The sequence below is a fragment of the Lucilia sericata genome, unplaced genomic scaffold, assembly GCF_015586225.1.
Source record: "Lucilia sericata isolate MDLA Ls3-8-SP2 unplaced genomic scaffold, ASM1558622v1 Contig000932F_arrow, whole genome shotgun sequence".
Lineage (NCBI taxonomy): Eukaryota > Metazoa > Arthropoda > Insecta > Diptera > Calliphoridae > Lucilia > Lucilia sericata.
In genome coordinates, this window is record NW_023994919.1 from 37,494 (window position 1) to 51,320 (window position 13,827).

The following is a 13,827-nucleotide window of genomic DNA, read 5'->3' on the forward strand; positions in this document are numbered from 1 at the left end:
ATAGTAGTCTATAGTCTAGTCTATAGTCTAGTCCTCTAGTCTAGTTCTATAGTCTAGTCTATAGTCTAGTCTATAGTCTAGTCTATATTGTCTAGTCTATAGTCTAGTCTATAGTCTAGTCTATAGTCTAGTCTATAGTCTAGTCTATAGTCTAGTCTATAGTCTAGTCTATAGTCTAGTCTATAGTCTAGTCTATAGTCTAGTCTAGTAGTCTAGTCTAGTCTATAGTCTAGTCTATAGTCTAGTCTATAGTCTAGTCTTTAGTCTAGTCTATAGTCTAGTCTATAGTCTAGTCTATAGTCTAGTCTATAGTCTAGTCTATAGTCTAGTCTATAGTCTAGTCTAAAGTCTAGTCTATAGTCTAGTCTATATTCTAGTCTATAGTCTAGTCTAGTCTATAGTCTAGTCTATAGTCTAGTCTACAGTCTAGTCTATAGTCTAGTCTATAGTCTAGTATATAGTCAGGTCTATAGTCTTGTCTATAGCCTTGTCTATAGCCTTGTCTATAGTCTAGTCTATAGTCTGGTCCATATTTTAGTCTATAAACTATTTTTTTGTACGAATTTGTAACATATTTTTTTATCGGACCATTCTTCAGCAAAAACATTCTCTCCGACTGGTTCTTTTCTTAATGCCAATTTGCAAGCCAGTCGTTGAACGCATAACAATATTTAATTCGGGAGCAACATCCTCACCCAATGGCAGCAGTTGATATTCCTTCAGAATTTTAGCTAAAAGCACCTTCATTTCCAACATGGCAAATTTTTGACCTATACAATTGCGTGGACCAGCACTAAAGGGTATAAAAGTAAAGTCATCACTTGGTTTTGTACTCAAGTGGCGTTCTGGTACAAAATCTTCGCAGAGCTTAGAACCGGTTTTAATTTTTAACATGCCAAAAATTGTAATAAAAAATTCGGTACCGGCTGGTAAAACAACATCTCCCAGGCGCGAATGTTCTGCATGATTAAATAATATGTATGCATAATTCTAGTTTCAATAGGTTAGTAATTCCTTTTTCGTTCAAACTTACTGCACTTAAAATCTTCCATAATTTGTCTCCCTATAATTGGTATGGGTGGATACAAACGTAATGACTCCTTGATAACACACTCCATATATTTCATTTCATTTAGGTCTTGTAATGTTATGGATTTGGTAGAATTTTCCCCAAAAACTTTATGAATTTCCGCTACAACTTTATTTTGTACTTGTGGATATCTGGCTAGCAGATATAAAGTAAAACTTATAGCTGATGCTGTAGTATCGTGACCCTCAAACATAAATGTATCTACTTCTTCTCGTATATCCTCATCGCTTAATGGTTTACCATCTATAGTGGACTGCAAGAGAACATCTAATAAGGCCATTCGCTGTTTGCTACCTATTTCTTGATCACTTTCTTTATGTTGGGCAGAATCTTGTAAACTTTTCTTTAGCGTAAGTCGTCTTTCTTCGATAATATTGGCAGTAAATTTATGTAGTATTTGTATGAGTTTAGTTTGTCGTAATTTCTTAAATGGATGTAAAATCGTGAAAATTACTTCATTGTTTAAGGGCAAGCGCATAAAACGCCAAGCCATCAATTTGGTCATTCTGAAAAGAAGAACATTTTTCGTATGAAAATTATAGGTCTAAGTCAACGGACGGATGAACGAACTTTAGGCTATAGCGAATCATATATTAACACCATTAAAACAGGTGTCCCAAATTTAAAGTAAATTTCGGAAATTGGTCCTATATAGTATATGTTTTATGATTCGATCATTTCGTCATATTTTACCCCGGCTTAATAATTTATTAGATTGGAACAGATTTGTATTACCTTATATCGATATTAATATGAAAATCAGAGTGATATTGGAAATAGGGCATTTATGGGTCCATTATGGACCGATCTGTAGAGAATTTGAAGTACAAAAAGCAAATAATGCTGCCACCCTTTTCTATAAGATGTTTTTTAGGAATAGGGCAATTATAGGCCGATCCGCAATAAATTTAATAGAGTGATTTTGGTTCTTCAAAAACGAATTTCATTGCTATACAGATAAACTTAAGCTGAAAGTGATCTTATATGGATTCTAGGATTTGCTACACTTTTCGGAACAGTTCGAGGTAGATAAAACTGATATTTATCTGTGGGCTTGAATCGTGGGCCGATATTTTCCATTTCTAATGCCCATTAAACCTTTTAAATAGAGAATATTTGTGAAAAGTTTCAGCCTTTTAACACCTAAATCCTCTTACAATCTACTATGGACCCAGAATCTATATATATACTTTTCTAGGTGTGTGAGAAATGTTTCGGTACGTTACAAATGGAATGAAAAACTCAGTTAAGAAAAGTGTGCCCCAAAGTTTGAGTTAAACTATAGATACTTTGTCCCCCTTAAATGCTGACTTTCTGACCAATTCCGGATCATGAATACACTCGAATATTTAACACCTTAATACTCACTCATTAACAGCGGACGTATACTGCATCGTTGAATCCGTTTGAGCATTTATTTTCGTTCCCATGGCTGTCTCTATAGACATATATAAAAAATAATGTAATAGTCTTCAGATTAGTAATATATCCAACATCTTACCAGCAATAATATCCAATGTTGCTGCACAAATATAAGGATAAACATCAAAAGCCTTCTTGCCATCCAAATTTTTAGCCAAACATTGAACCAAAACCCCTGCCTGTTGATCGAAGACTTCGACAAATTGTTGCAGAATTTTAAAATGAAATGTTGGTGTTATAATCTTGCGACGCGAATGCCACTTACGACCATCGCTCATTAGAAGTCCCACACCCAACCACTGATGCAAAATACCATAACTACGTTGTTTGCTTATGTGTGTAGTGCTGGACAAGAGTTGTTCGTTAATTTCGGCATCTCCCGATATAACAATTAAACGATTAAAAGCCCATATTTTCATAATTTGTCCATATTTTAAACGATATTCGTTGGCTGTCTTGAAAACGGCTAGAATAGAATTGTTCATAATTAAGTTTATTATAATACTATAGTTTTAATTACTTTAACTTACATTTGGGTTCCAATTTAAATATTAAATAAAAAGCTCCTAGGATTGGAAAGTTATATGGTCCTGGTATATTGCTTACAGCATCTCTCATTGGTTTTTGTGAGATATGGATTATTAATCCTATTAGAAACAGTATTATTGCGAAAAATATTAGTAAATCCATTGTATAAGTTTTGCCAGAAATGAAATTTAACTAAATGTTAAAAACATTTTATTAATGCAATTGCTTTCAATAACAATAGTTATCGCATTATCGGAGTATTTTTAGAAATCTGCATATCAACTGTTGATTTGGTAAATAGATTAAGTTAAAACTTTTTTTTTCAACTTTATTTCAATAATTTTATAGAATAAACCCTTTATTCATAAACAACATTTTATTTTATAAAAAAATTATAAAACAAAATTTCCATATAAAATTTGATTTATAAACCGTTTATAAAATGAAATGCTGTTTATGAATAAGGCCTTTGATATGAATAAGGCCTTTGATTCGAAAAAATATCTTAAAAGTCGTTTCAATCCTATTGATTCTTCTTAAAAACACTCTACTTTGACTGGGGATTTCATAATAAAATTTTGGATATATCTTCACTTAGTCTCTTTTGAATATAAACCTTATTAATTTATAAAATTCCATAAATTATTTATAGATTAAATACTTTTTATTTATTCTTTTTTTTTAATAACTTGATAGCGCCAGATAATCAAATTATTTTCTTATTTTTTAATAAACAAATTGTTTGTTGTTATTTCTAATCTCAATAGGGGGTATCTAGAAATTATTGTGGTTTTTAATTGTTAATGCTGATTAAATAGTAATCTTTGGCTCTTTATGGTTTTCCAAACAAAAAATATATATTTTCAAATACTATTATAAGTCTAATTAAGTGACCTTTGAACTGTTTACATACACCATTGAAAATTAGAAAGTTTTGTATATTGATTTTATCATTCTATTATCAAGATATTGAAATATAGGCCTCAACCTTATGGAATTCAAATACTGACTAGCTGTCTGTCGAAAGTATGATTGAAGTAAAACAACTTCGGGATCGGTCAATAGTATGTAATTTATTTCTTTATATTATATTAGGTCAAGCTTACTATTAAGCTTTCGAAGGGAACAGATAAGAATTCTGGTATATGGGGACACTGTACTACTGACAATCACGCCAGAAGAATGGGTCTCGAATATAACGACTACTGTAGAAGTTGTAATAATGAGGAGGAAGAGGAAACAATACCTCACCTTCTCTGCTATTGTCCATCTTTCAATGAAAGCAGAGAACAATGTTTCGGCCTTGCTTCTTTATCTTGTTTGGATGAGCTATCGGGGATATGCCTAAAGAATATCCTAAATTTTGTTAATCAAACCGGATGGTTTAAATCTGGAAGTAGAGGGTAATAGTCAAATGAACTCCTACGACCACTAGGGTAACACAACGGGACCGCAACTAGGTGGACCCATGTGAGCCACTCATGCTTGGTTGAGTGGGCTGCCCTTCTTACCTAAACCTATGTAATTTATTATCAAAAAAGTATCAGTTTGAAAACGAAAAAGTACCAGAAATCCCCCTTTTTCGAGGCAGTAAGGACGCTCGCTGTCTTCCGATGGACAATCTGAAAAATGTTTGCTAGGACCAATAGGTGAAATGATCGCAATTATATCTGAGGTCCCCATAAAATTGATTTCAACACACACACAGACAGACGGACAGATAGACAGACAGATAGACAGACAGTCAGACAGACAGACGGACATGGCTTAATCGAATCCGCTATCTATAAGGATTCAGAATTTACATATTTTATAGGGTCGGCATATTATATTGTAGAATTTACAAATGGAATGGCAAGCTTATACATATATCCTTCTCACGAAGGTAAGGGCATAAAAAGATTCAAAAAGTACTACTTGAAGACTGAAAAAGTACCAAAAAGTTTAATGTTATAAATTTTTATTCCATCAGGATCTTCTAAGTATGAGTTTATGTTTCTATGTTAAATAATTCGAAACATCAAAAAGTGCCATTTGAATGACGAAAAAGTACCTGAAACTCCACTTTCATAAGTTTTCATTCAATCAGCATGATGCGTGTTTAGTTCTGCGTTTTTAGGTTCAATAATGTAAAATATTCTATAAGTACCAGCTGAAGAACAAAAGGTACCATTTGAATGGTTATGTTTTTCCCTAAATTTTAGAACGAAGTAGTACCAAAAATTCGTTCCTACAGATTTTCTCAAAACTTAAAATAAAGTACATACATATCTGGTTATATGTAAGTCATTATAAGAGTACTTAAATGTAATGCAGACGGCAAGTAGTAGTCATTGAAAAGTAAATGGTTATGTAAGTACAAGCCATTACCGAGTTTTTGCTGGGTAGTTTCCAAAAAAGATCTTTCTGAATATCACTTGAAATATACTCATAGTTGGAGTAGGGTATTATATGTTCGTTTAAATATTTATAATTAAGAATTGTTTTAAAACTTCCCAGCAAAAACTTTCATTACCATGTAAGAGGTTAAAATACAAAAATTACACAATAGCATTTTAAGTCATTATTTTAGCACGGTAATGTCATTGGAGGCAAGTACTTACCACAATCGATTACAAGTAATTAGAAAAATGAGTCATTGTAAAACGCAAGAAAAAACGTATAGAGCTTCTATAGCTTCACAGTCAAGAGGACTAATGAATTAGAAAGTATTTGTATAAGACATTATTAATAAGAACTTATTAGACTACTTCTATGTAATCTAAACGATATGTAGTAGTCATTGAAAAGTATGTTGTTACGTAAGCAATTGCAAATGAAAAGCGTTACCAAGTTTTTGCTGGCTTATTTGAAATTACTTAATTTTAAAGCATTTTACAACATTTAACACCTACGGCCATACTTATAGTAATCAAGTATGATTTCATTAATTTAATTATTTTCTTTTTCTATTTACTGCTGAAATATTCATAATAAAACGGAATTATGTGTTAATTAGATTTTAAAAAATGGCCACTGGCGATTGTAAGTGATAATAATAATAACAAATACAGTTACGTTTTTTTGCCCTTTTTATGATTAATATTTTTTTTTTTTTGTTTTTATTTTCCATTAAATTTTGCTGTAACAAGTCTTTTAATTTCCGTAATAAAGAAAACAAGGAAATGAGAAATTATTTTCCCTTTACATAAAAATGTAACGGTTTTTTTTTAGGTAAAGCTGGTATATTTCAATATTTAGTATTGAAAAAATAGGGTTATGTATACAAATTACGGTAAAAATTTAAATCGTGAGAAGAAGAATTCTGTAGGATTGTGATTGAAAGTATCGTTTTCTATTTCCCGAAAATTGATAATTAGTAAAATCTAAATAAATGATAAATTTAGTAAAATCTGTCTTAATTTCTTGCTAGACATTGCAATTGATTAAAATTTGTTTAATCTGACCACTTAATGTTAATAAAGTAATTTAAAATTCTAATTTTCTTTAACCACAAACATTCTAGAGATAATCTATAAAAAGCTTTAAGTAAATTATATTTACAAATAAAAAGAATTTAAATTTTAAAAGCATTAAACTGTGTGGTTAAACATTATACTTATAGATACATACATACATATTTAGTATCTCAACATTATGCAAAACTATTCAGTCCGTCCGTGGTGATGTTGGTGGTAATAAGTTAAAATGTCAGCAAAGAAAAACCATGAATACAAAATGAAATTATTATGTTGTTGGCATAACACTCTAGCGCTGGACTGAACTGGAAAAAAGGCTCGAAGTAGTTGGAAAAATCAAGCAATAACAAAAAGACACATGTCTATGGTTAAGAAAATAGAAAAAACTGGTTTATCAACATGAATTACGTTTTTAATGGCTTTTAAAACCACAACAACTGAGAGAAGTTTTGTATAAAATAGCAAAAACTCCAGTTTTTTATTAAAAAATTTGAAATACTTTAAGAAAATTCTTTGAGCATTGATAGTAATTTAAGCTTTACATTTATACACAGCAAAAACACTTTCATAGACTAGACTATAGACTAGACTATAAGACTAGACTATAGACTAGACTATAGACTAGACTATAGACTAGACTATAGACTAGACTAGACTAGACTATAGACTAGACTATAGACTAGACTATAGACTAGACTATAGACTAGACTATAGACTAGACTATAGACTAGACTATAGACTAGACTATAGACTAGACTATAGACTAGACTATATAGACTAGACTATAGACTAGACTATAGACTAGACTATAGACTAGACTATAGACTAGACTATAGACTAGACTATAGACTAGACTATAGACTAGACTATAGACTAGACTATAGACTAGACTATAGACTAGACTATAGACTAGACTATAGACTAGACTATAGACTAGACTATAGACGACTATAGACTAGATAGACTAGACTATAGACTAGACTATAGACTAGACTATAGACTAGACTATAGACTAGACTATAGACTAGACTATAGACTAGACTATAGACTAGACTATAGACTAGACTATAGACTAGACTATAGACTAGACTATAGACTAGACTATAGACTAGACTATAGACTAGACTATAGACTAGACTATAGACTAGACTATAGACTAGACTATAGACTAGACTATAGACTAGACTATAGACTAGACTATAGACTAGACTATAGACTAGACTATAGACTAGACTATAGACTAGACTATAGACTAGACTATAGACTAGACTATAGACTAGACTATAGACTAGACTATAGACTAGACTATAGACTAGACTATAGACTAGACTATAGACTAGACTATAGACTAGACTATAGACTAGACTATAGACTAGACTATAGACTAGACTATAGACTAGACTATAGACTAGACTATAGACTAGACTATAGACTAGACTATAGACTAGACTATAGACTATAGACTATAGACTAGACTATAGACTAGACTATAGACTAGACTATAGACTAGACTATAGACTAGACTATAGACTAGACTATAGACTAGACTATAGACTAGACTATAGACTAGACTATAGACTAGACTATAGACTAGACTAGACTATAGACTAGACTATAGACTAGACTATAGACTAGACTATAGACTAGACTATAGACTAGACTATAGACTAGACTATAGACTAGACTATAGACTAGACTATAGACTAGACTATAGACTAGACTATAGACTAGACCATAGACTAGACTATAGACTAGACTGTAGACTAGACTATAGACTAGACTGTAGACTAGACTATAGACTAGACTATAGACTAGACTATAGACTACACTATAGACTAGACTATAGTCTAGACTATAGATTAGACTATAGACTAGACTATAGACTAGACTATAGACTAGACTATAGACTAGACTATAGACTAGACTATAGACTAGACTATAGACTAGACTATAGACTAGACTATAGACTAGACTATAGACTAGACTATAGACTAGACTATAGACTAGACAATAGACTAGACTATAGACTAGACTATAGACTAGATTATAGACTAGACTATAGACTAGACTATAGACTAGACTATAGACTAGACTATAGACTAGACTATAGACTAGACTATAGACTAGACTATAGACTAGACTATAGACTAGATAGACTATAGACTAGACTATAGACTAGACTATAGACTAGACTATAGGACTAGACTATAGACTAGACTATAGACTAGACTAATAGACTATATACTCATTTCTTCCCGCAATTACCATTTCAAAAACTCACCTTTGACGGGAAAAACATCAAGTTTGCAACACTGGACAAATTTCTCTATCGATTGCTTAAAAAACTATTTTAAAGCTTCACATCCAGAGTTAAATATGTAATAACAGTATTTTTTATTTTAATACGATGGGCAATTCTCATTTCAATTAACGAGTGTGTTATGTATGTATATTTTTTAACGCATTTGTATTCATATTATACTAAGTATATCATGTACAATTGTAGTTTATGGTTACATTAAGATCCTACTAAATTATGCAGATTAATGTTATAAAAGTTTAATTTTAAAATAAAAACTTTTGCAAGCCGGATAAATTAAACATTATTTAAAATAATTTAATAAAAATTATTATAAAATTATACCTATTCGAACTAAAGGCCAAATAATATTCATTTATAACTAATAAAATTAAGAAATATGTAGTACCCTATTGTCCATATTGAGCAATTGTATTTTTATACTTTTTTTATATCTCAATGGGCTTTAAGTTTTATAATAAGCACTTATCACTTACTCATGTTTCATTCATAACTTCAATTTCATTTCATATGCTCTTTCATTTGGAATGGACACTATGATCATTATTAAGTTCAAACAGCAAAAAACAATTGTGTTATTTTCATTATTATTATTTTTTTTTTTTTTTTTTGTAAACAAATTCCAATATGAATATTGCGAATGATATTTATGAATGAAATCAATGCTGTACTTTTTATGAATGAAGTAGGTAATTATAATTTAGTTTGGTATATTAGTAAGTTAATAAGATAGCAAGTTAGTAAGATTAGTAAGTTATTAAGATAGTAAGTTAGTAAGTTATCAAGTTAATAAGTTAGTAAGTTAGTAAGCTAGTAAGCTAGTAAGTTAGTAAGTTTGAAAGTTAGTAAGTTAGTAGGTTAGTAAGTTAGTAAGTTAGTAAGTTCGTAAGTTAGTAAGTTAGTTAGTTAGTAAGTTAGTTAGTTAGTAAGTTAGTAAGTTAGTAAGTTAGTAAGTTAGTAAGTTAGTAAGTTAGTAAGTTAGTAAGTTAGTAAGTTAGTAAGTTAGTAAGTTAGTAAGTTAGTTAGTTAGTAAGTTAGTAAGTTAGTTATTTAGTAAGTTAGGAAGTTAGTAAGTTAGTAAGTTAGTAAGTTAGTAAGTTAGTAAGTTAGTAAGTTAGTAAGTTATTAAGTTATTAAGTTAGTAAATTATTAACTTATTAACTTATTAACTTAGTAAGTTAGTAAGTTATTAAGTAAGTAAGTTAGTAAGTTGGTAAGTTAGTAAGCTAGTAAGTTAGTAAGTTAGTACAGTAGTTTTCCGATTTAACGAACCCATATGTTGTCAGGCCTGTTCGTAAAATTGAAAAGTTCGTTATATGCAGTACTAACTAAAACGTGGGTGTTTGGTAGGAAAATAATTAAAAATAGGTGCATAAAATATTTTTTAAATGTATTTTATAAAAATTAATTCTTTTTTTATAAAAATAGCACAAAACACAAAATTCCGAATCTTATATACCCACCTTCAAACCATATTTGTGTCGAATTTCATCGCTGTATTTTTAATTCAGTCATGAGCGTTAAAGTTATTTCTCGAAGTTCATCGCTATACTCGTATTTTTAAGCGAGTAATGAGCGTTGAAGTAATTTTCTTAAGGGGGCCTGATATGGAGGGTAAGGTCAATTATGGACCGATTCCCATAAAATTTGTTAGAGATTTCGGTTAGTATAGAACATGTTTGAATCGAATTTCATCGGCGTACTCGTATTGTTAGGCGAGTAATGAGCGTTAAAGTCATTATCTGAAGGACGGACATAGCTACATCGAACTAAAATTTAATAAGAACCCAGAATGTGTTACAGCTTTGGGTATAAAAGCACCACTACAACTTAGGTTATTTGTTATTTTTAATAAATGTCATTTTATCTTCATTTAAATAATAATATTTTTATTAGTTCGTTAAGCAGGGTACAAAAAACAAGTTTTGTTCGTTATTTAAGGTAGTCAATAGGAAAAATTAGCTTGTTCGTTAAATGCGATGTTCGTAGAATTGAATGGTCGTTAAATCGGAAACTACTGTAAGTTAGTAAGTTAGTAAGTTGGTAAGTTAGTAAGGTAGTAAGTTAGTAAGTTAGTAAGTAAGTGAGTTAGTAAGTTAGTAAGTTAGTAATTTAGTAAGTAAGTAAGTTAGTAAAGTAGTAAGGTAGTAAGTTAGTAGGTTAGTAAGTTAGTAAGTTAGTAAGTTAGTAAGTTAGTAAGTTAGTAAGTTAGTAACTTAGTAAGTTAGTAAGTTTGTAAGTTAGTAAGTTTGTAAGTTATTAAGTTAGTAAGTTAGTAAGTTAGTAAGTAGTAAGTTGGTAAGTTAGTAAGTCGTAAGGTAGTAAGGTAGTAGTAGTAAGTTAGTAAAAGTTAGTATTTCGTAAGTTAGTAAGTAAGTAAGTAAGTAAGTTAGTAATTTAGTAAGTAAGTAATTAAGTTGGTAACTCATGAAAATTTGAAGTTAACTTCCGAAAATTACTTCCTCAGGTCGTTTAAGATGTGTCCGTCCGTCTGAGTGTTCAAGATATAGATCGTCCATTCCAGATTCTTGAATAAGTCTTCTTTAGTCAAGTTTTATATACAAATATTTTAAATACACTCAGAACTGGTGTAGGGTGTCAAATGATCAGTCATGACCGACAAAAGTTTTGTTTCAATCTATATACACATAATATTTTAAACAAGTGCAAAATGTTATAAATCGTTTATATTCTTAATAAAACAAATAAGTAATTTCAAACTCTTAAAATCTCTTAAAAAAGGAAAACTACTCAGTCTTGTTATAGTATTTTCATCCTTTTGCTGCAAGGATGAATATAGCCAGGACAACATCAAATCAAAAGCAAACAAGTTTGAAAAGAAAATGGAAAATATTACGTGATTTTAGCGATAACATCTTTCAGAAAGTTAAAGAAAAGAAGTAAAACTGTCGGACATGAACAGAAATAACGTGATTCGAATGCTTTTCTTTCTAACTAAATATTAACTGCACAATTACAATGATGAAGCTGTCCTCGTAGCAAACAACACGATTTCCAATTGTGTATTTGCACTGATTTCTACTTGTTGAAAAAAATATGAAAAAAAAACACAGAAAATATTTTTTAATAAAAAACGATATATATTTCTCATTTCAATAGTTCTTTATAGATTTAATTTCAAAGATATTAAATGTGTTTCCAATGAAGCACTTAAAAATCATGTAATAAATTATCGTATATGGCTCGTTTAAGTTGCTTTTCGTATAAATTTCTTTCTTTTGCCATTGCTGCCAATAATTTATGCATATTTTTTTTTAATATTACAATTCAATGTAATTCATATTACATTATAAAGAGGGTCGGTCATTAACGCTATATAATTCATAAAATTTGACATATCTTTAAGATTCATTATTACATTTCTGTGAAATGTGTTCTTATCGAACAGGTAAATGTGTATTTAGTTGATAATAAATTTAAATTATATTATTTACTTTGAGATATTTATCGCTATTAATGGAAAAATCAATGCGTTTTAAATTGTTCATATACGAAAAAATATTATTTAACTAATAAATTCTATTTATATAACTATTAGTATTTTATTTAAAGGAACAAATTTTGTGCTATATTTTTATTTATGTTCTCTGTACCCCAGAAAAAATTGTAAATTTATTTTATTTTTTGTTAGTTTCATAAGAACCCTTAAGTGTTCACATTTTTTACGATATCAATTTGTGGCTTTTCAACATTGTTTTATGTGTTATTTTTATGGCGGATATAAAAGGGGACCAGAGTAAGTGAACATTATTGCTTTTAGACATATTTTTGAAGGTAAGGTATTTATAATTTCTGAACAGATCCATGTTATAGTTTTAAATTTTAAAAGTATCTAATTAAACCCACTTATTAACTTTTTAATTTATTAACTGTTTAACTTACCAACCTACTAACTTACTAACTTACTAACTTACTAACTTACTAACTTACTAACTTACTAACTTACTAACTTACTAACTTACTAACTTACTAACTTACTTACTTACTAACTTACTAACTTACTAACTTACTAACTTACTAACTTACTAACTTACTAACTTACTAACTTACTAACTTACTAACTTACTAACTTTCTAACTTACTAACCTAATAACCTAATAACTTACTAACATCCCAACTTACTATCTTTCTAAATTACCAACTTATTAATTTACTAATTGTTCTTAGTTCAGTTCTAGTTCAGTTCTAGTTCAGTTCTAGTTCAGTTCTAGTTCAGTTCTAGTTCAGTTCTAGTTCAGTTCTAGTTCAGTTCTAGTTCAGTTCTAGTTCAGTTCGAGTTCAGTTCTAGTTCAGTTCTGTTCAGTCTAGTTCAGTTCTAGTTCAGTTCAGTTCTAGTTCAGTTCTAGTTCAGTTCTAGTTCAGTTCTAGTTCAGTTCTAGTTCAGTTCTAGTTCAGTTCTAGTTCAGTTCTAGTTCAGTTCTAGTTCAGTTCTAGTTCAGTTCTAGTTCAGTTCTAGTTCAGTTCTAGTTCAGTTCTAGTTCAGTTCTAGTTCAGTTCTAGTTCAGTTCTAGTTCAGTTCTAGTTCAGTTCTAGTTCAGTTCTAGTTCAGTTCTAGTTCAGTTCTAGTTCAGTTCTAGTTCAGTTCTAGTTCAGTTCTAGTTCAGTTCTAGTTCAGTTCTAGTTCAGTTCTTTCAGTTCTAGTTCAGTTCTAGTTCAGTTCTAGTTCAGTTCTAGTTCAGTTCTAGTTCAGTTCTAGTTCAGTTCTAGTTCAGTTCTAGTTCAGTTCTAGTTCAGTTCTAGTTCAGTTCTAGTTCAGTTCTAGTTCAGTTCTAGTTCAGTTCTAGTTCAGTTCTAGTTCAGTTCTAGTTCAGTTCTAGTTCAGTTCTAGTTCAGTTCTAGTTCAGTTCTAGTTCAGTTCTAGTTCAGTTCTAGTTCAGTTCTAGTTCAGTTCTAGTTCAGTTCTAGTTCAGTTCTAGTTCAGTTCTAGTTCTGTTCTAGTTCAGTTCTAGTTCAGTTCTAGTTCAGTTCTAGTTCAGTTCTAGTTCAGT

The 13,827-nt window shown here is 30.2% G+C and overlaps 1 protein-coding gene across 1 annotated transcript; it reads right to left on the bottom strand.

The window, feature by feature from the left end:
• Positions 1-552: 552 nt before the first annotated feature.
• On the bottom strand, positions 553-3,202 carry LOC119609131 (cytochrome P450 4d8). The gene is made up of 5 exons (XM_037963834.1): positions 3,043-3,202; positions 2,592-2,978; positions 2,459-2,528; positions 1,034-1,596; positions 553-959 (listed from the first exon to the last, which is right to left on the bottom strand). The coding sequence occupies exons 1-5, from the start codon at positions 3,200-3,202 to the stop codon at positions 595-597; spliced, it is 1,545 nt and encodes a 514-aa protein (XP_037819762.1). The 3' UTR covers positions 553-594.
• Between the last annotated feature and the right edge of the window lie 10,625 nt (positions 3,203-13,827).

Bases quoted from the DNA above. Each gene is read 5' to 3' on its own strand.
- LOC119609131 (XM_037963834.1), bottom strand. From the start codon at position 3,202: ATGGATTTACTAATATTTTTCGCAATAATACTGTTTCTAATAGGATTA. The intron at 1,597-2,458 runs GTGAGTATTAAG...TCTTCTTTTCAG, and splicing joins TATACGTCCGCTGTTAATGA to AATGACCAAATTGATGGCTT. The intron at 960-1,033 runs GTAAGTTTGAAC...TTAATCATGCAG, and splicing joins TATGGAAGATTTTAAGTGCA to AACATTCGCGCCTGGGAGAT.